Source organism: Balaenoptera physalus (genome assembly GCF_965194825.1).
Source record: "Balaenoptera physalus genome assembly, chromosome: 11".
NCBI lineage: Eukaryota > Metazoa > Chordata > Mammalia > Artiodactyla > Balaenopteridae > Balaenoptera > Balaenoptera physalus.
In genome coordinates, this window is record NC_138896.1 from 25,217,303 (window position 1) to 25,240,721 (window position 23,419).

General features: G+C 43.2%; 1 protein-coding gene across 2 annotated transcripts in view; it reads left to right on the forward strand.

Moving 5' to 3' along the window:
- Positions 1 to 20,835, forward strand: part of CILK1 (ciliogenesis associated kinase 1) — a 33,750-nt gene extending 12,915 nt beyond the window's left edge. Inside the window, exons 5-13 of one of the 2 annotated variants that reach the window (XM_082411678.1) lie at positions 2,699 to 2,831; positions 4,092 to 4,263; positions 6,133 to 6,300; positions 8,556 to 8,867; positions 10,236 to 10,426; positions 10,540 to 10,688; positions 12,767 to 12,895; positions 16,172 to 16,294; positions 17,262 to 20,835. In XM_082411678.1, coding sequence (XP_082267804.1) covers positions 2,699 to 2,831; positions 4,092 to 4,263; positions 6,133 to 6,300; positions 8,556 to 8,867; positions 10,236 to 10,426; positions 10,540 to 10,688; positions 12,767 to 12,895; positions 16,172 to 16,294; positions 17,262 to 17,416 — 1,532 coding nt within the window. In that variant the 3' untranslated portion in view covers positions 17,417 to 20,835. The other variant, XM_082411679.1, reaches the window with a different exon arrangement.
- The last annotated feature ends 2,584 nt before the right edge of the window (positions 20,836 to 23,419 follow it).

Here is a 23,419-nt window from a genome sequence, read left to right on the forward strand (position 1 = left end):
GGGCGGGGGGCGTGGCACATCACTGGCCTTGCGAGCCTTAATTCTTATCTGCAGCAAATGGAGCCGTGTCTGCTTGTCCCCCTTGCCAGGTTGTGGGGAAGATAAAATGAGAGGATTCGTACTACTAACAGTGACAAGCTCTTGCAAGGTGCAGATATGCCAAGCACTGCACTAAAAGCTCTACAAATATTAACACGTTGAATCCTGCAAGGTGCAGATATGCCAAGCAAATATTAACACGTTGAATCCTGCAAAACAACCCCATGAGGTAGATGCTGTTATTCCCCCATTTTACAGAGGAGGAAAGTGAAGCACAGAGAGGTTAAGTGATTTTCCAGCCAGATTTGAAATCAGGCAACCTGATCGGTCTACACACTTAACCACTATGCAGTGTTGCCTCTCATAGTGATAAAATCATGATGCTTTGTTAAAATAGAGATGAAAAGTAAAGGTACATGACAAGAGGGTCTTATACCTTTAATTACCAAGGAATAGAACTCATGGGTATAAGGCTGATAATAGTTATTGCTATTATTCAGTAATGAAAAGAACAGAGGGCCAGATAGTCTACAGACATATTCACAAATGCTTCCTAGTTATAAAGGCTTATCCTCGAATACAGTATAACAGATAACATATGTCAACTGACAGATACAGTTTTCATCAGTCATTTTTAAAGAGTCTGTTTGCAGTTAAACTTTCTTCCTAGCCATTTTCCCTCTGAAAGTTTATTTTGGGCCTGAAGTATGATCCATAGAAAGGAAAGCTGCTTAGAGGGATAAATGGGGAACCAGAATCTTCTCTCTCCTCATTTCATTAGTGCCCATGTTCTCTGTGGAAGTAGGATTAAAGATGAGTTAGCAGGGAAAGGATAAAGCTTGACCGATGGGAGGAGGTGGTCAGTGTGTACTGGAGCGTGACCCGGGTGGAAGCAAGGTACCAGGTCTGGAGTCCAAGAATGATGCTTGTATCTGAGTATAGCTGATGTGAGAGGATGAACTGAACAGGGAGAAGATGCAGGTTTGTTGAGTGGCTGTTGTAGATGGTGGCGGGGGAGTTGCAGTGGGGCCTGGGGGTGGAGGACATTTCATTATCGGCGAAATGCCACTTAAGTTTGGAAACAACAGTTTAGCCCAACTAGAGGAGAAAGAGGGAGTCTAAGAGGAGAAACAGGGTGAATCTGGACTTGAGAGGACCAGCACCGCAAATCAAGATTTTGCTGTCTGGATCGACAGGGACAGAACAGAGCCGGATAATACAAGAGCTCTGACACATTTCTTGGTAGGATTGTGACTAATTCATCCCCCGCCACCCCCATGACTCACTTTTCCCATCTGTTCAGTAAGAAAATGATGTCTGCCATCTCTTTTTTTCATGCTTTTGATGCTCTGAGTGTTTAGAAAGAGACCATCGGTCTCACAGGGCATATGTTTTAGGGGCCACAGGAGCCTTGCTGGATGCACTGGCAAAAGATCCCATTCTCATAACTGCTTGCGTATTTACACAATTTTAAGTCACAGAAAGGGCAGAAAGGACAGATAGGAGGTATTTTGACGGAAAATGTGACACAGCTCCATTCCTGTCTGGGGACAGATGGATGCAGCATAACTATAAGCTACCTGGATATCATATCAGACGTTCAAGAAGGAGAGAGAATTTGGGAGAGGAGAAGAGTGGTTTGGGACAGGTCAATGCAAGGGTGACAGTGACATCAGCTACTGTCCCATCAGAGACACAGGTCTGGAGAGGATGCAGCAGGCATGTTAGAGATGCAGACTTGAGCACATCGGCACAGAGGTGGTTGAGGAACAGTCGACATCTTCAGTGATAGCTCTTACTTCCTCCCGTAAATGTGCTACTTAGAATCCAAACTCACAACGTTGGTAATGGTAGCAGGTAACCAGTAACCCCATCAGCAGCATTGACACAGTTGTATTTCCGGTTTTGATGACCCATTGAGATTTAGACTCAGGTAGAATGATGTCTGTCAGTGATACTCTCTGCAAGAGGAAGGTTTGGGGTCTTCAGAGGCATGTGATGCTGATCAGTGGGTGTTTGAGTCTCTCCTACATGTACCCCCAAAACCCTGCGGTAGCTGAGACAGGCTTCCCATTCAATGAGTTATCTCTGCCTTTCACGGTGTGAATTACAGGTGTACCCCTGTGCTTCTCTACTGGGCAAAGTAATCAGTATTTGACATTTAAACATTTGTTGCAACACACACCAGAATCTCAGATACGAGTAGGTCATATTCATAAATCCCTTGTTTCTTAAACAAAAAATGTGATTGTGTTTTTGCTGTGATGTAAACTCTCAGTAGCCATAAGACTTGTCTTTTGAAATGGTTTTAATCTCAAATTCTTTCTGGCTGACTGGGGCAGGGTAGGCATGATATTTTTTTCTTGGAGTGACAATTTCTGTTTGCCAAGTTATCTCAGCCCATAATGGAGTTTTGATATTTTAAAAGAAGTTTGCTCTCTTGGAAAAAAATTATGAAGATCAACTTTTGAATGATTTGACATTTTTGAATTTGTCAAAGGGAAATGAATGGTCCAACGGGGTCTGCATTATCATTGGGATGAATGTAGAGCCTTCAGTGTCATACCAGACTATCACTGTCATGAAAAGAGCAGTACAGCTGCAAAGAGTAACGCAGACACGATCTTGCCTCTGAATTCCTTCTTCACCACCGCTGCAGGCTTCTTCCATCGGGACTTAAAGCCGGAGAACCTCCTCTGTATGGGACCCGAACTCGTGAAAATTGCAGACTTTGGATTGGCCCGAGAAATCCGATCAAGACCTCCATACACAGACTATGTATCTACCAGATGGTGAGTACCATCTTCCTCAAAGGATTTAATTGCACTTCTTTAAAAATATACCATTATACTGAGGATAATATTAATGTTTGCATTTCTTATTTTTAAAGACCATTTAAAGACCATGCGATTATACTGAGGATAATATTATTGTCACAAATACTAATTTTCCACTAAGAGCACCATTTGAAACACATATGTGTAGAAATGTTGGCATTGTACAAGCTTAAAAGCTTGTATTATAGGGGCTTCCCTGGTGGCACAGTGGTTAAGAATCTGCCTGCCAGTGCAGGGGACACAGGTTTGAGCCCTGATCCGGGAAGATCCCACATGCTGTGGAGCAGCTAAGCCCATGCGCCACTACTACTGAGCCTGTGCTCTAGAGCCCTGAGCCACAACTACTGAAGCCCGCACGCCTAGAGCCCATGCTCCACAACAAGAGAAGCCACCGCAGTGAGAAGCCCGCACACCACAGCAAAGAGTAACCCCTGCTCACTGCAACTAGACAAAACCCGTGCGTGGTAACAAAGACCCAACGCAACCAAAAATAAATAAAATAAAAATAAATAAATTTATTTAAAAAATAAAAAAGCTTGTGTTGTAAACAATTTTAGAAGGAACTCCAACAGGGAACAGGGAACTATATTCAATATCTTGTAATAAACTATAATGGAAAAGAATCTGAAAAAGGATATATGTATCTGAATCACTTTGCAGTACAACAGAAACTAACACAACACTGTAAATCAACTATACTTCAATAAAAAAATTTTTTAAAAAGGAAGTCCCTTGTGCTCTTCCATAATCTAAATATAGAACTTCCAGAAGACCTTTTCCTAAAAGAGTTGTGTAAAAGATTCTCCAAAGACCTGTCTGAAAATCAGCCAGTTGGTGTTATTAAAACTTTCAGGCCCTAAGAATTTGATTTAAGCAGTTGGCCATGACCAAGAAGAGCCTACAGACCACTAGTTCTATATTCTCTCTCGCTCCTTTTCCCTCCTCTCTCACTCGCTCTTTTCCTGTTCTCTCTCACTGTCTGTATTTCTCGAAAATGCTATAGAGCAGAGGCCTGTCAAGAAATGCTCCACAGAAAACCCTGTGAAGCAGAGGAGCCCAGCTTTACACTGCAGCCACAGCTGTTGCCTGATGAGTCCATGCACCGCCCTGAACTAGACAGAAAACAGAAATGCAGAAACGCTCTGCGGAGCTGATTGTGTATTTAGTTTGCTTCCGACCGGCGGGTGTGGAACTAGCTTCTCCTTGGTCTTGCAGGTACCGGGCCCCGGAGGTGCTCCTGCGGTCCACAAACTACAGCTCCCCCATCGACATCTGGGCCGTGGGCTGCATCATGGCAGAGGTGTACACCCTCCGGCCACTCTTCCCCGGGGCCAGTGAGATCGACACAATCTTCAAAATCTGCCAAGTGCTGGGGACACCCAAAAAGGTAATGATGTGGGACAAAGGCCTGTGGGACAAAGCTGCAGCTTCCTGTGTTCCCTGCCCCCCACCCTGGGCAGCACCAGCTCGTTCTGGATCTTCCTCGCCCTGGGTAGTCCTTCACACCCTCCTCCTACCCTGCAGTGGAAGACTTCCTGGCTTCCTCTGCTTTTCTGCCCATGTCCTCTCTGCTCCCTTGCAGAGCTTCTGCGTTCTCGTGGCTACAACTCTTATCCGTGCAGAAGTCTCCTAATGTGATCTGTAGCCCTCCCCCTTTCCTTTATAACTCTGGTCACAAATTTACATCTTTGTCTGGGATTTTTTCCCTGACACCCTCACCCTCACCTCCAACTCAGCACGTCTGACCCAGACTGCTTTTTGTTTTGCCCCCAACCAGCCTCTTTCGCTCATTCCCCATTTCTGCCTGTGGTCCCATCACATCCCAGAGCCCAGCCTTGAGGCTGAGTTTCAGTTTTACCTTCTTCCTCTCTTCCTTGCTCCCCTTTCCCCTTATCGCAGCAGTTGGCGCATAGATCCTGCTATCTCCACCCAGTAGCTCAGACTGAAGCCCTGCCTGTGTTTGGGGAGGGGGGCACCTCCCCAGTCTTTCTGCCTTCAAGTCTTTTCCCTCCAGCATTTCTTCCAGTCTGTGGACAGATTTATCCCCCTAAAGAACAGCTCTGGTACTGTCCTCCCCTCCTAAAAATATCTACTGCCCAGCCCCCTAACTCTCATTCCTTACCCACCACTTGCACCCCTCCTGGCTCTGTGCTCTAGAATCTCCCGCTTCTGCCAAGTGCATGTCTCATGTGCCCCAATCCCACTCTTCTTCCAAGACCCTCGTAATCTTTCTCCTCCCTATTCCTCTAATCTCTTCATCTTCAACTGTCTTCTGTGTTATTAATATCATCTGTGTACATAATCTTTTTATTTTGTGTTACTGTGTTTTTAAAATAAATGTCTTATTTTCTCTTTCGGACCGTAATATCTTTAAGGGCAGGATTTCTATTGGATTATTTTTTGGATACCCAACAACATTAAGTACATAGGAGGCCCTCTGTAACTATCTAAGTGAATGAATGATACAAGCTATATATTCTGCCACTTCACTTTAAAAAAATAAAAAGCAATTACGTCAGAATGTGTCTTATAAAACAGGAGTTTGTTGGAACTAACAGGGATCTTAAAGACTGATTGCTCAGCATCTTCCGTCATTCACTCCAGCGCTGAGTGCCCCGTAGGTCTGATGCATGAAAAAGTGGAGGACTTGAGACTAATAGCTCTCCTGACTGCTGGGTTTCTAAGCGTTTGTACTTTGACTCATCAAGATGGGGATATAGTCATATGTAGGCTTTCACAAGTTTATTTGACCAAGAACAAGGTGTTTTGTTTTATTTTTCCCCCCAAAAAAATCTCATTAGCAGTTTCTAAAACCTGTGTCTCATGGAACGCAATTGGGAAAATACTAATTTGGTTCAGCCCCCAAGTCTCAAGAGGTGAACTGTCTTGTGTTAAAGTTATAAAATAAGTTGGTGTGGGGGGTTCCCTGGTGGTCCAGTGGTTAGGACTTGGCCCTTTCACTGCCGTGGCCCAAGTTCAATCCCTGGTCAGGGAACTAAGATCCTGCAAGCCACGCGATTCAGCCAAAAAAAAAAAAAAAAAAAAGTTGGTGGCAAATCCAGTGTCTTTCCCACTGTTCCCCAGCCTTCCTTTTCTTTGTGTCTCTCTGTTAGCATCTTCCTGCATTTCAGTACCCACAGTGCCACCACCACCATAGTTAGTATGGACGTGGTAGTGACATGTCATACATGCCAGAATATAAAGTCCGATCACAGCGATTGGCTGAGCAAGATTTTCTACCTTTTCCTTCTTTCAGACTGACTGGCCTGAAGGCTACCAACTGTCAAGTGCAATGAACTTCCGCTGGCCCCACTGTGTGCCCAATAACTTGAAGACCCTGATTCCAAATGCCAGCAGTGAAGCAGTTCACCTCCTGAGAGACATGCTGCAGTGGGATCCCAAGAAACGGCCAACAGCTAGTCAGGTTTCCTTCCATTTTCTTCTGATGCATTTCTCTCGAAGTTCATGTCTAACTGTGAATAATTCCTATAAATCTCATGGGGAGTATTTTATTAGGTATTATGTGTGAAAACTGGTATTGAATACCACTAATGGTGAACTATATAAGGTATAAGAACTTAAAATAGTTTGAAACTGTCTGTGTCTAAAGTAGTTACGGTTTAAACAATGTAGTTGTTTTGAAAATTGCCATACAATTCACGTCATATATCCACCATATACGTGGAAATGAAAATAAACATATATCCACCTGTCTTTGGCAGATGTTTTCCAATATATTCTCTGTGAGTTAAGACGATGTAGCAGTTTGTTTATAAGGCAGTACTGGTTGTTGAAAGGCAGTTTCAAAGTGAAAATATCTTGTAAGATCCAAATCACTCATTTTACAGATGACAGAGAGAGAGCTAGGATAATAAATGTAATTAGCATTTTATAGCACTTTATAGTTTGCACATGCTTTAGTATGTTTTTATGTGATTTTAACGCCGTGAAGGCTCCATGAGATAGGTGTTACTGTTTTCATCCTATAAATGAGAAAACTGAATCTCAGAAAGTTTAAGTGATTTGCAGAAAAAAAAAAAAGAAAATAAAGCTTAAGTGATTTGCCTTAATAACTCCACCAGTAACTAGTACAGATAGTGTACTATCAATGGCAGTTCTGTCATGTGGATGACACACCTGATTCCATACCTCCTGTTTTCCCAATCCGCCCTCCCCCAAGGCCACTTTGACTTAGATTATAAAGTGCACCCAAAAGAGACATGCAGTGCCATGGGCTTCAAACACCGCCAGGCCTCCTGCCAGCCTCTCTTTGTGGTAGTTGTACCCTGGCCCCTTCTCAGCTTGTCTCATTGATAATCCCACTGCTCAGAGAATCGAAAAGGTGACCAGTTCTAATCAGAGTCAGTGATTTGGGTGAGTGAAAGTGATAGAGGCACTTGAAGACAGGGCCGACGTGACGTTAGAATTTGTGAGAGCTGAGAGCTGACGGCTGGGGGGATTAAGGAATGGGAGAAAAGCAGCTGTCCAGTGGCTCAAAGAAGAAACAGCCAAGACCCTGGATGGCTCAAGAAGGTTGGAGAGAGCTTAGAAATGCACTTCTGGTGATGAAATTCACAAATGGTTTCAGGGCAGGAAGGAAGCTTTCTGATGAACCCAGTTTTTTACAGATGAAAAGTTTTTTAGAGATGAAAAGAAAAAGATTCTGTAAGGAACCAAGGAACCAAGAGAGGAATGTGTACTTTTAAGAATAGTATCAGAAACGCTAAAAATATCCCCAAGTCAGTTGAGACTTGCAAAAATACCTGGGACTTACAGAGAAGACTTTCCGAGTTAGATATCAGGGTCCAGGACCACTATGGGAGAATCCACGTTATTTGCCTCTGTATCTACACTTATTATCATTACAGGTGTTTATAGCTATGTCCCAGATTCATCGAGAAAGGTTATGTTGTATTCAATGACTTCCACTCAAAAAGACTAGGGGATATTTCAGAAAGAATTGCAAACCCAGCACTTTAAGATTTATCCCTCGGCGATCCAGAAAGCGTGATTATCTTGATGGGCAAGGTTTAACTGTAGCGTGCATTACACTCTTGGCATTTCTGGTGTTAAAGCAGATGCACCTGCTTATTTTATATTTTTTAATTGCAGTATAGTTGATTTACAATATTGCGTTAATTTCAGGTGTACAGCAAAGTGATAGTTTTATATACATTTCTTTTCCATTACAGATTATTACAAGATATTGGAGATAGTTCCCTGTGCTATACAGTAAATCCTTGTTGTTTATCTGTACCTGCTTATTTTATATTTGATTTTTCAGAGTCCTCCTGGATCATTATATTTGGCTCTCTCCATTTTATTTTTTTTCTTTCTATGGAATGAAGAAATGGGCTTAGAATGGTGCAATGTTATATTTAAGACACACAGCAAATAAGTTACAAAGCCAGGATATTGGCAGAAGTAGCAAAGGGCATAGCAGTGAACCTGGGTGCTTTACCCAAATAATTTGAGTGTGGCAACCAGTCCGTATATTTTACACTATTTCAGATAAGGAAATTCACAAAGGGTGTTACAGATTCAGGATGCTGTTTTATAATTGGTTTGGGCTAAGCAACTGTAGTAAACCGGCTTCGTGAAATCTAGCCAGCAACCCTGAATGGGGTCAACCTTCCTGGCCAGTTTCTTCTCCTAAAACAGCCTTATGTGTCGTTCCAGGCGCTTCGATATCCTTACTTCCAGGTTGGGCACCCCCTGGGCAGCACCACACAGAGCCTTCAAGATTCAGGAAAACCACAGAAGGACGGTCTGGAAAAGGCAGCCCCACCGCCTCACATAAAGCCGGTCCCTCCTGCCCAGCCCCCAACCAAGCCACACACGCGCATTTCTTTGAGACAGCATCAAGCCAGCCAGCCCCCTCAGCATCTCATGTACCCCTACAAAGCCGAGGCTTCCAGGACGGATCACCTTCCAGAGGACAAGCCAAGCCCTTTGCTCTTGCCATCCCTCCACACCAAGCATCCCCAGGCAGTAAGCAGGAAGATTCGCTTGAGAGCCCTGTGTCTGGCCTGTTCCTCTTCTGACCCTACTTACTGAGCGAAATATTTTCTTTTTCAGCAGATAAGGCCTAATTATAATAGATCTGTCTTTGCAATATCATGGAATTGTGAAAAGAGCCTTGGCTTTGGAGTTAAAGGTCTAAATTCAAGTTCTGGCTCTGCCTGTGAATTACAATGCCACGCCTGGGGGCCTGGCCGTGGGGTGGTGGCCGAAGGCTGGACGTGGCCCCAGATCTCTAGGGTCTCACATCTCGGCTCTGCTGTTTCATGGCTTCATGACCCTGTGCAGGGTACCTGGCCTCTCTGCTCCTCACTTCCGCATCTGTGAAACAGGGGTGGATAACGAGAGCGCTAGTTATCGTTATTATCAATCCCTGTGGACCCAGTGTCCTCATCTGGAAAAGGAGGATCCTAATGCCTGTCTTGCCCACCAGACAGGGCTGTTCGTGGGGATCAAAGGTCCTGCTGCTTGTGAAGATGTTTTGAAAATCATCAAGTGCCCCACTAATATTTGTAGATCATTATTCCTATCAGTGCCATCAGTCGATGCTGGTAATGCCAGGCTGTTGGTTGAGCCCAGCTCTTTCTTCTCCTCTTGCCGTTCAAAAGGCAACAGTGAGTGTTAGTCAATAAGATAATAATCTGACACGGGAGTCTGGTTTCCATCAGCCTTATAGTGCTGTCTGAGAGTCTGATCTTCTAACACCTTTATGCAAAAGTAATACTCTATCTGTCGACTAGCATTCACGCAGTGAGTGCTGGCTCCCGACTAGGACAGCGTGAGGTTACAGGGGTGGTGTCTCCAGATTGTCGACTTTACCCCCGCCCCCTGCAGCAGCAGCGTGTGTTTGGAAATTTCTTATTGTAGCTAATTCTGTAGTTAAATAGGATCCAGGTCTACAGAGAAGGCAAAGAAGGCATTAATTGCATTGTTTTCTATAAAAGAGCAGGTGACTGACACTTCAGCTATATTCTCTTGCATTCTATTTAGGACAGTGTCAATCACACTAACTCTTTCAGAGATGAGCCCTGTTTGAGAATCCAGCCACTTTCCTCATATGTGAGAAGTACCTTAAATTTCTTTTTTAAAATCCTTCGCTTACACAGCTTAGCGTCCCCGTTGAATGAAAACTGATGTAATCTGTGCAGGATGAGTGACACAGGTCTGGGACTGTGTTTTCCACCGTTGTCCTTTCCGATAAACAGTGCATATTGGGGAGGGAAACGCCCCAGAACCCTCCTTTACATAATCGAGAAAGTTCAGAATGGGGATTACTCGTGGGTGAGCTCCGTTAATGCCAAGTATTGCTTTTTCTCCCCCTCCTCCTTGTATACACAGAAAATTCTCACTGGCCTGGAGCACAAAAATGGTGAGATCAAGCCAAAGAGTAGGAGAAGGTGGGGTCTCGTTTCCAGGTCAGCAAAGGATTCTGAAGACTGGGCTGACTTAGATGACTCGGATTTCAGCCCATCGTTCACCAGGATTGACCTGAAAAACAAGAAGAGACAGAGCGATGAGACTCTGTGCAGGCAAGTGTGGGCTCCTGGCTGTGCACGGTCAGCACCTGGGGTCTGTGAGGTCATCTTTACGTCCGATGAGCTGCCCAGCTCGTGCTGACCGAAACCATCTTCTCCCCACTCAGATTTGAGAGTGTTCTGGACCTGAAGCCCTCAGAGCCCGTGGGCACCGGAAATAGTGCCCCAACCCAGACATCCTGTCCCCGGTGCGACACGCCCACCTTGAGGTCCGCGGCCAAGCAGCACTACCTGAGGCACTCCCGGTACCTGCCTGGTAATAAACATTCCTGCCTTTGCTCTGATCACTGATAAGAAATCGTGTCCCTGGAATCACACGTTCACAAAGATCCTGTTTTGGATGGCAAGTGCTTGGGGCTTCTCTTCCAAACTGGTGGGACCACCATAGAAATATTAGCTGAAGCCCAGGCTTCACATTCTTTCCTTCTTTCTTTTTTTTTTTTTTGGCTGCATGGCATGCAGGATCTTAGTTCCCTGACCAGTGGAAGTGCGGAGTCCTAACCACTGGACCGTCAGGGAATTCCCAGGCTTCACATTCTTATCTTCTGTAGTTGCCTAAGATGAGAAATTTGGTAGAGGAAACCGGGTCCAGTCCCCAGGGAAGGAGTGACCAGGAACCAGGAAGAACCAGGAAGCTTGCCCGAGGTCTCTCCAGAAACTGCCAGCCCTGTGTGTCTTCCCAGGAAAGCAGATGGGAGCTTAGTCACCCCATGTGGCTATACCACAGGGGTTAAGTGAAAACATTGTAGTTGGAGGGTGCCCAGACCTCTCTCCGCATTCTCTGTATTCTAAGCGTACAGTGTTAGCCAACCGTTCATTCACGAATTCATTCCATCAGTAAATCCGTATTACGCATCGTCCCGTGCTGGGCACTGAGAATCTGGTGGACACAATAGCCAAGAGGGGCCACCAGGCTGCCCACCTCTAGGGCCTCCATTCACATCACAGGCTATGCAGCGACTTTAGCCAGCAGCCTGTAGACAGTATCCTCACCCTCGTATTTTCTAGTGGTGGGAGACAGACCCTAAATCAATGGACACACCATAGCCACAGGTGGTGACAACTGGCGTTAAGGGGGATGAAATGGGGGCGGAGGCAGTACTTTAGACAGAGTGGTCGGGGAAGGCCTCTCCGGGCAAGTGACTCCGAGCTGGGCCCCAGCGATTGGGAAGGAACTCCACGTGCAGAGACATGCTGAGCGGAGGGAACAGCCAGTACAGAGGCCTGCAGGCAGGAAAGGGCTTGGCTGGTGAGAGGCCCACATGGCCCAAGCCCTGTCAGAGAGGATAAGGTGTTAGACGCGTGAGGCATCTTTGGGGGTCTTATAAGAAATTTGGATTTTATTTCATGAGCAACTGGAAGCTCTTGAAGGGTCGTAGCTGGAGGAGTGACATGCTTTTATTGACATCTGCGTGCTGCATGGGTGAGGGGCCCACAAGCTGTCGCTGTTGTCCAGGTGGGGGCAGTGGTGCTCAGACCCAGGGTGGAGACCTGGGGCGGGGAGTGGAGGCCCTGCTGATGCACTGGTTCCCCACTCTTGATTGGGAACAGGCCTCCTAAATACTGCCAGACCTCATCAGGCTTGGCACTGTGGCCTTGGGAGACTGGCCTGACACTTCCCACATGACAGGGTATGGGGGGGGAGCAAAGGCTCCAGCTGCAGTGGGCACAGGCAGAGAGAGTTATTTCTTTTTGGCTCTAGGGGACGAAGAAGGGTAAAGGATGGATTGAGTTTTTCTGTTCTGAAAGCTAGCTGCAAGGCCTGATAGGAGTGGGAAGTGGGTGGTCCAGAGGGCAGTGGTTTGTCTTGCAGTTGAGGTCAAGGCAGCCTTGGGCGTGAGGGAGTCAGGGAGGGTCATTGGTTCAGACCAGAGTCACCTCCGATAGTCCATGTCAGGTTGAGAGGATGGAATCTCAGAATTCAGAAGGAGGAGAGCCGAGGGCTGCAGAGCTGGGCTTGGGGGTGTGGAGGGACAGAGAAGAACTTGGGCAGCTGACAGAAAGGCAGTGGTCTGCAAAGGCGGACGAGTAGGAAGGCCAAGGGACACTGAAGCCCAGGACTGCACCAGGTGGTCAAGACATCAGACGTGGACAGATCTGTGGGTAGAAGTTGAAGTTTGTCAGGCCACCCACCAGTGAGACAGCACACTCACCCCAAAGATGGCATCTTTCCTCTGCCACCTGTCCGATGACATCATCATGGTCAGTTTTTGCTTTGATTGTTGAAACACAGGAAGTCTTTGACAAATTGGATTCTGCATTCGTTTCATCTCTGACATGTGATGCAAGATTAAATATAAATTTTGCATTTGAAAAACATTTCTTCCCTATTAGGAATAAATATAAGAAACGGCATACTCCCGAATCCAGGAAAGGATTTTATTCCATCTAATCCATGGTCTAGTTCTGGTTTGTCTGGAAAATCTTCAGGGATGGTATCAGTGATCAGCAAAATAAATTCAGGTGAGTAATGATGGTTAACCCCTAAATGATAAGAAGCAGATTCTCTGGATGTGGCAGGGTGACAAGCCGTGGAACCACAAGGGCCTCTCTGGTGTGAAAACCCTGGGCCTCTTTTCCAGGCCCGTGCTGCTCTCTCTCACCTGGCAGCAGGCCTTGGGGACTCCGCCAGCTCCCTTGGGCTCTGCCGTCAAGGGTAGCAGGGGACGAGAGCAGTCTTCCCTGGTGCGAGGGAAAACCAGTCTTACGAGTCTGGATTCTGAGGCCCTGCTCTGTGGTGGGCGACCTCCAGTGTCACACTTCACTGGGTCTGCCTTGCTCTGGCTTCTCCCTTCTGTCTGATGGCCCAGCCTTAGCCCAGGGCATCAGAACCCCTTCTGGTTGGAAGGTGGATGGTTTGGAAGCCCCTGCCTACTCTTTTTATAATAGACGGATGAATTTCAGAAGTCCTCCAGGCAGACACACCCCGTGCCCAGTAAACAGCTTCCCCTGCTGTGGGCTGCTTCCCCTTCCACATGCCAAGTAAACATCTGGACTTCTCTTCTCCCTGCCTTTGTCCATTGCATGTTCATGTATTTTAAGGAATACAAAAAGGAAAGAGAGAATATATCCACACCCACGTACCCACCACCCAGCTTATAAAGTCAGACTCTGCAAACACACACGAAGCCCAGGGCCTTGCCTTTCCTCCCTTCCTCTTTTCCTCTCCTTCCCCCCGAGCCCCACTCTGCCTGAGTTGGGTGTTTATTATTTCCATGCTTTGTTTTTAGTATACAAGAGATACCTAGTATGGTTTTGCATATTTTAAAATTTATATGCATATAATCCTGGGTCTCCACTCATTTTAATAATTATATTATGTATGCAGCAATTATACATCCATAGACTATATATCACATTTTGTATAGTATTACATATACAATATATATAAGTGTATGATACCACGATTTATTGTTTGTACTAGAATATAATTTTTTTAATTCAAGTATAGCTGCTGGTCAATATTATGTAAGTTACAGGTGTGCGCTGTAGTGATTCACAATCTTTAAAGGTTATGTTCCACTTATAATTATAAAATATTGGCTATATCACCCGTGCTGTACAATATATCCTTTGTAGCTTATTTTATACCTAACAGTTTGTACCTCTTAATCTCCTACCCCTATACTGCCCCTCCTCCCTTCCCTCTCCTCACTGGCAACCACTAGTTCTCTATATCTGTCTGCTTTTTTTTTTGTTACATTCATTAGTTTGTTAATATATTTTTTTAAACATCTTTATTGGAGTATAATTGCTTTACAATGGTGTGTTAGTTTCTGCTTTATAACAAAGTGAATCAGCTATACATATACATATACCCCCATATCTCCTCCCTCTTGCGTCTCCCTCCCACCCTCCCTATCCCACCCCTCTAGGTGGTCACAAAGCACTGAGCTGATCTCCCTGTGCTATGCGGCTGCTTCCCACTAGCTATCTATTTTACATTTGGTAGTGTATATATGTCCATGCCACTCTCTCACTTCATCCCAGCTTACCCTTCCCCCTCCGCATGTCCTCAAGTCCATTCTCTACGTCTGCGTCTTTATTCCTGTCCTGCCCCTAGGTTCTTCATAACCGGTTTTTTTTTTTTAATTCCATATATATGTGTTAGCCTACGGTATTTGTTTTTCTCTTCCTGACTTATTCACTCTGTATGACAGACTCTAAGTCCATCCACCTCACTACAAATAACTCAATTTCGTTTCTTTGTTAATATTTTTTAGATTCCACGTATAAGTTATATCATACAGTATTTGTCTTTATCTGACTTATTTCACTTAGTATAATGACCTCCAAGTCCATCCATATTGCTGCAAATGGCAAAATTTTGTTCTTTCTTATGGCTGAGTAGTATTCCATTGTATATCTATACCACGTCTTCTTTATCCATTCGTCTGTTGATGGACACTTAGAACATAATTTATTCATTCCTTCTCTTCTTGACCAACATGTAAGTTGTTGACGGTTTTCACAGTTAGAGCGCCGGAGTGAACATTGATGCCCCCCATAGGTGGCGTGCACGTGTGAGGTTTCTGGGTATGACGTAAACACGTTAGCTTAAAGGCTGTGCTCATCTTCGACTTCACAGGTTTTGCCCAGCTGCTGTCCAGCAGGGTGTGGGAGTTGTGCTCTGCCCTTGATGCCTCTTGGTACTGTTGAGATTGTAAACAGGTGCTCATCTGAGGGTGTGCAATGGCATCTTACTGTGGCTTCAACCCGCATGCCCCATTGACTAATGAGGGTTGACCATCTTCTCTTGTGTTTACTGACTCTACGTTTTTTTCCTTCTGTGATTTCCTTGTTCAAATTCTCTTCCCATTTTTCTTCTTATCTATCTAGTCACCAAAATTGCAAAATGTGCTCCAGCTGACCAACACAGCTCCTCGAGCTCCAGACCCTTTTTCCCACTCTGCCTTGAGCAGTTGCCAAGAATGCTCTGTGTTGTGAAGACAGAGAGCAACTCTCCCCCTCATGAACTCTTCCGAATGGATATAACTTCCGTTTGTATAACATTCTTCATTATTCCATGTGCACCTTGAAGCCTTAATACTAAGGCTCATTATAGATACGCATTCACCCATCCGATACGTATTGATTACTTGCTATATGTAAGGCTTTCCATGAACCGCCTGGAACAGTAAGATGAGTAGCACCCAGTTTCTGCCCTTAAAACTCTCTCAAGACAGAAATGACATAAAAAGTGAACGTATTTAATATATTTTAATAATGATTAATTTTCTGGTTCTGAACAAGAATACTTAGCATAGAATTACTTATAATGGCTAAGTAATTAACATAACCTGTATGCTGATCAATAAGAGAATGGTTAAATGAGTTATGGTTTAACCATACTCTGGAATTTGTATATACTGACATGGAAGGCTAACTCTTGTATATTATGGAGCAGAAAAAGAAAATTCCAGAACAGCTTAAACTTATTATTACAAACAGAAAGAAAATTCCAAATTTCCCCTTTTTTAAGCAAACCAACCCACCAGCCTCCTTGTGGGTACAGGCTACAGGGTCAGCACTGTCTTTGCACACCCTCGCCCCATCCCCCAGTGTTTCCAGCAGTGTGGTGTGGTGGAATGCTCTGCTCGGAATTCACTGTTTTTATCCTAATTCTTTGCCCCTGAAAGTCAAAACCTGGTTCTCTATGGTCCTGCCCCACTGTCCTTTACCCCCATTGGCGTCCTGTGCAAGTCTTTGCAGTAACAAGCTTTTCCTTTTGCAAATCAGTTGGTTCCACCTCAACAAGTTCTAGTGGACTTACTGGAAACTATATCCCTTCCTTTCTGAAAAAAGAAATCGGTTCTACTGTGCAGAGGGTCCATGTGGCACCTATACCTGACCCTTCCCCTGGTAAGTTCTATTTCAGATTATTATTATTCATGAATTGATTCAACAAATAGTTATCAAACAACTGCTTCGTGCTGGACCTTGTAGGCCTAGGGTCCACGAGTGAAGGAGACACAAAACTCCCTGTCCTCCTGGAACTTGTACTCTACAGACAATAAGTAGACCAAATAAGATGCTCCAAAAGTGCTAAGGGGAAAATAAAGCAGGGAGTAGGGAGTGTGGGGTGCAGATGCATTTTACATAGGGTGGCCGAAGAAGACCTCACTGCAAAGGAGCCATTGGGTAAAGGTCTACAGAAGGTGAGCAAGCAAGCCCTATAATGCAGGCTCTTAGTGCCTGGGCCTCCAGGTAGGATGGGCCTGGTAGATGCAAGGAACAGCAGGGAGGCGGAGTGCAGGAATGGTGTGAACAAGCGGAGGAGAGCAGGAAGAGGAAGTCAGAGAGGTGATGGGGGGGCGCCCCCCACAGGTCACTGTAGGCACGTCGTCATGACTCTGAGCCACATGGAAGCCCCTGGAGGGTTCTGAGCTGGGCAGTGAGGGGATCTGACTTCTACCTCCAGGCTCACTCAAGCCCTGTTGTCACTAGACTGAAAGGGCGAGCAGGGTGGAAGTAGGGAAACCAACCAGGAGGCTGTCACGATTATCCAGGCAAGGAGTGAGGCTGGCCTGGGCCGGTGGTGATGGTTGACCTGGGCCAGGTTTTGGGTAGGTTTGGAAGGTAGAGCCAATAGGATTTGCTGAAAATTACAAGCGGGATCTGAGAAAAAGAGAAGGGTCAGGGATGACACCAGTAATTCTGGCCTGACCGCTGTAGAATGGGGTTGTCCTTAACTGGGAGGGAGGACTCTGAGGAGGCGGCTGCCCTTGAACTCTCCTTTGCTAATATTTTTGTCACCAAGATGCTCTTTGCTGCACTTTGTTTGCATGGGTCCCGTATCAGTCAGACCCACCTTTTTCTTTCATTGCAGGTTATTCTTCCCTGAAGACTGTGAGACCTCATCCTGGGCGACCTTTTTTCCACACCCAACCTAGAAGCACTCCCGGGTCGCTGCCCCGGCCTCCGGCCGCCCAGCCCGTGCACGGCCGGACGGACTGGGCTGCTAAGTACGCATCTCGGCGATGACTGTCACGAAGCCCTTTGTAGGGGACAGCGGGACACTCTCCCTCGGCCAGCTGGTGTTCTACCTGCAAGAGACTTCCGGATGGTGGAAAAGCAAACACTTTATAGTTATTCTTCTGAACTGAGACATTTCAATATTCATTTTTAAAGTTTTTTTTTTTTAAATATTGATTTGAATGCAGTACCTTTTTTTGTACAAAGTTATTTTATTCTAAAACTGGGTCCCATTATTTTCTTAAACAGCGGCATTTTGTATATATGGATTATGTTTTAGCATTTTATACAGTCAACTTTGTAAGGAACTTTTTAAAGATTAATTGATTTTCCTTTGGGTTTCCAGATAATATTTTATACAGATTTTTAAAAATAGAATAATAATGATGCAGTATTGCAACAGGGGTGCAATTTAAGGCTACACGATAAAGGGTTTTTTCCTCAATGTGTGCAGATATTTGCGAAGTGGTTAAATTTTAAATGTGGCATGTTCGGTACTTTAGGCTTTTTTGGACTGACCTCAGCGCCAGAAAACTGACCATCTGCCATTCTCAATACCATGTTATTGGTTTGACTTTTTGATACCGCTGTGCTGTTCTAAAAGTACTATTACATAATTCACTTTGTTTTCTTTTTACTCCCCAGATGAAAGAACTCTAAGTAAATATTTTTAGAAATGTTTATAACACCCTTTTTGGTGGTTGGAGATATCCAGCTGAAACCAAGCTATGCCATGATATTCTATTTTCTTCCATTTTTGAAGTCAACTTGTATAAGTACCCACAAAAAGGAAGCTTTTCAAGCCAAAATGTTCTTCACGTAAAGGTTAACACGGTCACTAAAACTATGTCCCTGCCAAGATGCATGATCCAAAAACTAAGCTTCAAAGCAGCAGAAGATTTTTTTATTATCCTAACCCTCAGAATGTTGCATTTAGCTCAGTTTTCATGGCAATTTGGGGAGCAGGAAAGATAGATGGCAGAGGTCCCACTGGTCTGGGAAGTCACAGTTACCTTGATGTCAGTGTCTGTCACGTGCCACATTCAAAGAACTCTTAACCCTTGTGTAGTTTCTTTCAACAGTGAGAACTCTATATGGTGGGCAGAGGCTGTTCCATTGAGAGGAATGTTTACAGCAATTTTGAAAATGACAAAGCTAGTTTGGAGACAGAAAAAGACAAAAAGTCCACTCTGATCCACCTCTGTCGGGCACACTCGCCTCCACTCATGGTTGCCTGAAAGGCAAGAGAGAAGGTCACCGTCAGTAAACGCGACATAATCTCCTGAGTATATTGACTCACCTTCTCCCAGGGCTCAAGTCACTCTCATTTGGTTCCAGGATATAGCAAGTTGAGCCAATGAAATTGTCATTTTTGTAGGTTAAAATGAATATCGGCACTTTGATATGGTTCAACCTAATAAGTTGGTAAATTTTTGCTTTGACGTATTCATAATACGTTGCAGCTGGAACAAATCAGGATGGTTCCCAAGGTGCCCTCACCTAAAATCAGGGAGTAATTTGTGCTTTGGAGAGTCTGGCTCAAAAATATACTTGACCAAGCACCATGATCGCTGGGGGCATGAGAAAAGCACATGATGGATGTGGATTTGAGAGGTAATATTTTCCTGTTAACAAACTGGCAGCAAAGCTTCAGGAAATAAAGATGTATATGTAAGCACAACTTGAAGCTGAATTCATTTCTGTATTATATTCTCATTATCTCAAGCAACAGAAAATGTGTTTTCAGAGATGAGTCCTTTAGTATGAGGTTAATATTTATTTCCCCTTTCTGTATTATGTATAAAAAGTAAGTTAATCTGAAAGCTTACCCAGCTTGCTGGAAAGCTGGTTTTAAATTGTAAATACCCCCTAGAGAACCAGATGGATTGTGAATACCATATTCTTGGCCCTATAGCTTATGTTCAGGTCATTACATTTTTTCTTTTAATTGAAAAACCCAGTCACCTGGTTATTACACATTATAAAATTGTTTTTCTATTACTTTTGTAGGGCCCAAATTCAGAAAATATTTCACCTTCCTTCTTCTTCCTCTTTCATTTGTTTATCAGCAAACAACTTCCCTTGGGAAGCAAAACATGTTTATTCATTTGCAAGTCAAGAAGCTGACGCCGCATTGAGCAAACTAGAAGGCTGAAAGAACAATGTCAGTTCTAAAGAACTAGCAAAATCCTATAAAGTTCTCTTTTTCCCCCGCCCTGAAACGGGTAAAGGATAAATTGAGCATACAAGCTGTTTACTATAGAAGCAAATAGTCACCATTATTTTGTTAAGTGAAAATGAAAGGCTACCTGTTGCCTATATTTTTAGTTACTATAGACTTACAAAATCTACTGCAAGACACCAAGAAGAATGATGAGTTTAACTGTACCTATCCACGTCCGTACCTCATTTCCAGGCAGAAAGCTTTCTGGGACGTCAGGAAATGGTACAGTGCCCAAAGGTTCAGTGACAGTGGTATGCCAAAGGGTATGTGTGTGAACTGCAGGGAAAGTTGCATGGGCATAAAAGCTACTCTTGGTGTGATTGTTAATTTGACAATAAGCTGCCCTTAATTACTAAGCCCTCACCCAGCTCATGTATGATTTAAATAGGAAGAAAACTGATTTTTAAGCAATTTTTTAGACACATCTCTTGCCTAAAGGACTATATACATCTAATAAACTGATGCTATGTCATCATCTGGAGTTATCGAAAATTGAATACAGTCAAGGCAACCCATGTAACGCAAGAATCGTTTTGTTTTTAAGTACAAATTACCAGTACTGTTGGAGTTCACGGGCACCATGTTTTTCCATGAGGTGACATCAAGCCATTGTTTTGTGCCATTTAGGAGAGAAAAAGAATGCAGGCTGTATGTTTCAGCTCAATGTATGATCCAAAGCAATATGTTTATAAGAAAATGTTTGACATACTAATTATTTTATATCATTTAAAGCATACTGTAGCAACTTGTTTGTTTAATATATGTGGTTAATTTTTAGAATTATTTTTACAATTTCCAACCAAAGTACTGTATTTTATATAATTTATTGTGAGGACCTTCTCATGGAAACCCATAGAAGACAAACTGGGGGCAAATATCACGTTAATCTGTATTATCAGTTTCTTATAGTCACTGTGCTAATGTGAATTTAAAATGACCTGAACAGTCTTCTGATGTGGATATTTCAGTGCTGACAGCAATTTAGTCTCCTGGTTTGATTACAAGGGAGTAACTAAGAATATATTTAATTAGAAAGCAAATATTCATATGATGGGAAGGTAGGAGGACAGAAAACCACTTACTCAAGCCCCTTCTGAAATAAAATATTCCTTTTTTGAATAGTTTGTCCTAAGGTGTTTAAAAACGTTAACTTTACTTAAGGAAAATTCTGCTCCAAATAAAGTTACAGTTTAAGAAAAATTGATTTGAGTGTTCTGGTTTTGTTTTTATGTTCTTCCATCAGACAATAACATTACTGTTTCCTAATTTGGAATGTTGATATTTTATAACTTCTCCTTAACGCTTAATATAGCGTTTCTGCCGTGAAATTGAAAGCATACACTTAGACTAGCAGTAAGAAACGTTATCTTGCAATGTGGAGGCTTTTTAAATCTAGCTTTTAGCAAGTTAGGTGACTAGGAATATTTGGGGGAAAAAAAGCAGGTCAAAACAATTTCTTGTTGCTGATTTCATCATGATTAATACCTACCTTGCGTTTTTCTAGCTTTCATAGTACACTCACGTGTACAATATAAACCTTCAAAAGAAGCTCATAAGTTCATGAATTCCATACAGGATTCCACAGGAAATTCTTCTCCCAAACATTCTTTGAAACGTTGAAAGAATTTTGAGAGAACATGATTTACCAATTAACCTTGTATTGGTGAATCCGTAGGTGATGCGCTCCTCCGCATCAGAATATCCCCGGACGTGGATGCGGGAAGGGTCAAAGACTGAGATGAGTTCCCAGGGCCTCTGAATATATTGATATATATCAAGTAGGTAGAAAGACACCATGAGTAAGACTGTCGCAGGCTGAGAGCAACTCCAAGGGTCTCCAAGAATAGAATGATTTCAGGGGCTTCCAAGGAGCAGAATGACCTAAGCATACCTGTTGTAGAATAGCAGAATTATTATAACAGGAGTTTTTAATTTCTCCACAAGCTTGTTTAATGAGAGTCTTATGACACTACCTTAGTTTCTCTTTCAGGTAAACAAGGTCACTAGGATGATATGACCCCTAATTTCTTAGGTTGGACGTATGAAGTGTCCATTTTTGTAGGTTAGAAAAAATTAGTAAAATACCAGCAATTTGATATGGTTCAACCAATTAGAAATAAGTAAATGGAGATAAAGATTTGGCTGATCAACAACGTTTATAATAATGCTTGTCCTACCTAGTTCAATGAAAGCGAATCTTTGTAGAAAGGTGGGTTGGAAAAAATTGATAAAGTATGACCACCTTCAGCAGGTTTGGAAAATATGGCTTCCGCCTCTCTCACCTTCCAAGATGGCCCACACTGTCTGTGGAGTGTGTATTTCTCTGAATAAACCTTCTTTCACTTAAAAAAAAAAAAAGAAATATATATGGCTTCCTACCTATGTCAAATTGAGTAATCTCTGTGTTAGGTCAGAGTTAGAAAAATGAAATTGAACACGTATTGCTTTTCGTATTTGAAAGTGACTTTCCTGCCTCTTGGTGTGCCCAGCTGTTCTTGTTTTTTCTTCTTATTTTACATACTTTCTCTGGATAAAATCACCCTTTTGCTGCCAAGTTAATCCATCTCAGTCCTCTCTTCTGAGTTGTCACTGGCCTCTTATTTTATTTTATTTTTATTTTTTAATTGAAATATAGTTGATTCACAATGTGTTAATTTCTGCTATACAGCAAAGTTCTTCAGTTATACATATATATAATTCTTTTTTTAGTATTCTTTTCCATTATGGTTTATCACAGGACATTGAATATAGTTCTCTGTGCTACACAGTAGGACCTTGTTGTTTATCCATTCTGAATATAACAGCTTACATCTGCTCACCCCAACCTCCCACCGGCCTCTTCAGCTGTCTAGTGGACATTTCCAGTTGTACGACTCGCAGGAATGAAAGACAAACCTACTCATGATTATTTCCCCCAAACCTTTACGGAGCTAGAAGCAAGGTATCGTCCATTCATTCATTCTTTCAACAAGTGTTCTCTGAACACCTTCTGTGTGCTAAGCATTATTCTAAGAGCAGGATATACAAAAGTATATTGTAAAAAATATGAAAATCCCTAACCTCTTGGAATATACATTCTATCAAAATTTCAGACAGATAACAAAATAAATAAAATATATAGTATGTTAGATGACAATAAATGTTATGAAAAATAAACAAGGAAGGTGGAAAAGGAAGTGTGTGTGTGTGTGTGTGTGTGTGTGTGTGTGTTTGGAGGGGGGGCATCATTCTAGACCTTTTCTCTTTCTCCTTTCCACCTCATTAATATTTCACCTTTTCTTACCCATCTTCTTCAAATTTATGATGCTACTATAATTCAGACGGACATTTAACAGGTCTCTCTTTCCCCACCCCACACAGTCCCAATTCATCCTCCACGTTTCTGCCAGAGAAATCTATGGAAAATAAAATCTGATCTCGTTAGTTGCTGTAATTGATCAGCAGCACAGGCTTCTCAAGCCAGGTACTCTCAAAAACCCCTCCTGGGTGAAAACAATAATCAACAACATCTATAGCCTGAGAAATAGCAGAAGCTGCCTCTAGAAGCAAGAGATAGTTCTGAAGGCCTTTTGGAGGCATATATTTTTAACTTTAAAATTCATGTGAATTTTTCTATACTAACCTTGACGGTTTTAAAATATTTTAAAGTTCTTACTTATCTACCAGCCAAATTACTTTTTTAGCCCCATTGACACCTCTACCCCAAGGCCCCCACTTCCTTCCATCCAAGAAGGTGCTATGTTTAACCTGTGGCTTAAAGCAATTTTGTCGAAAGTGTACAAAATGAA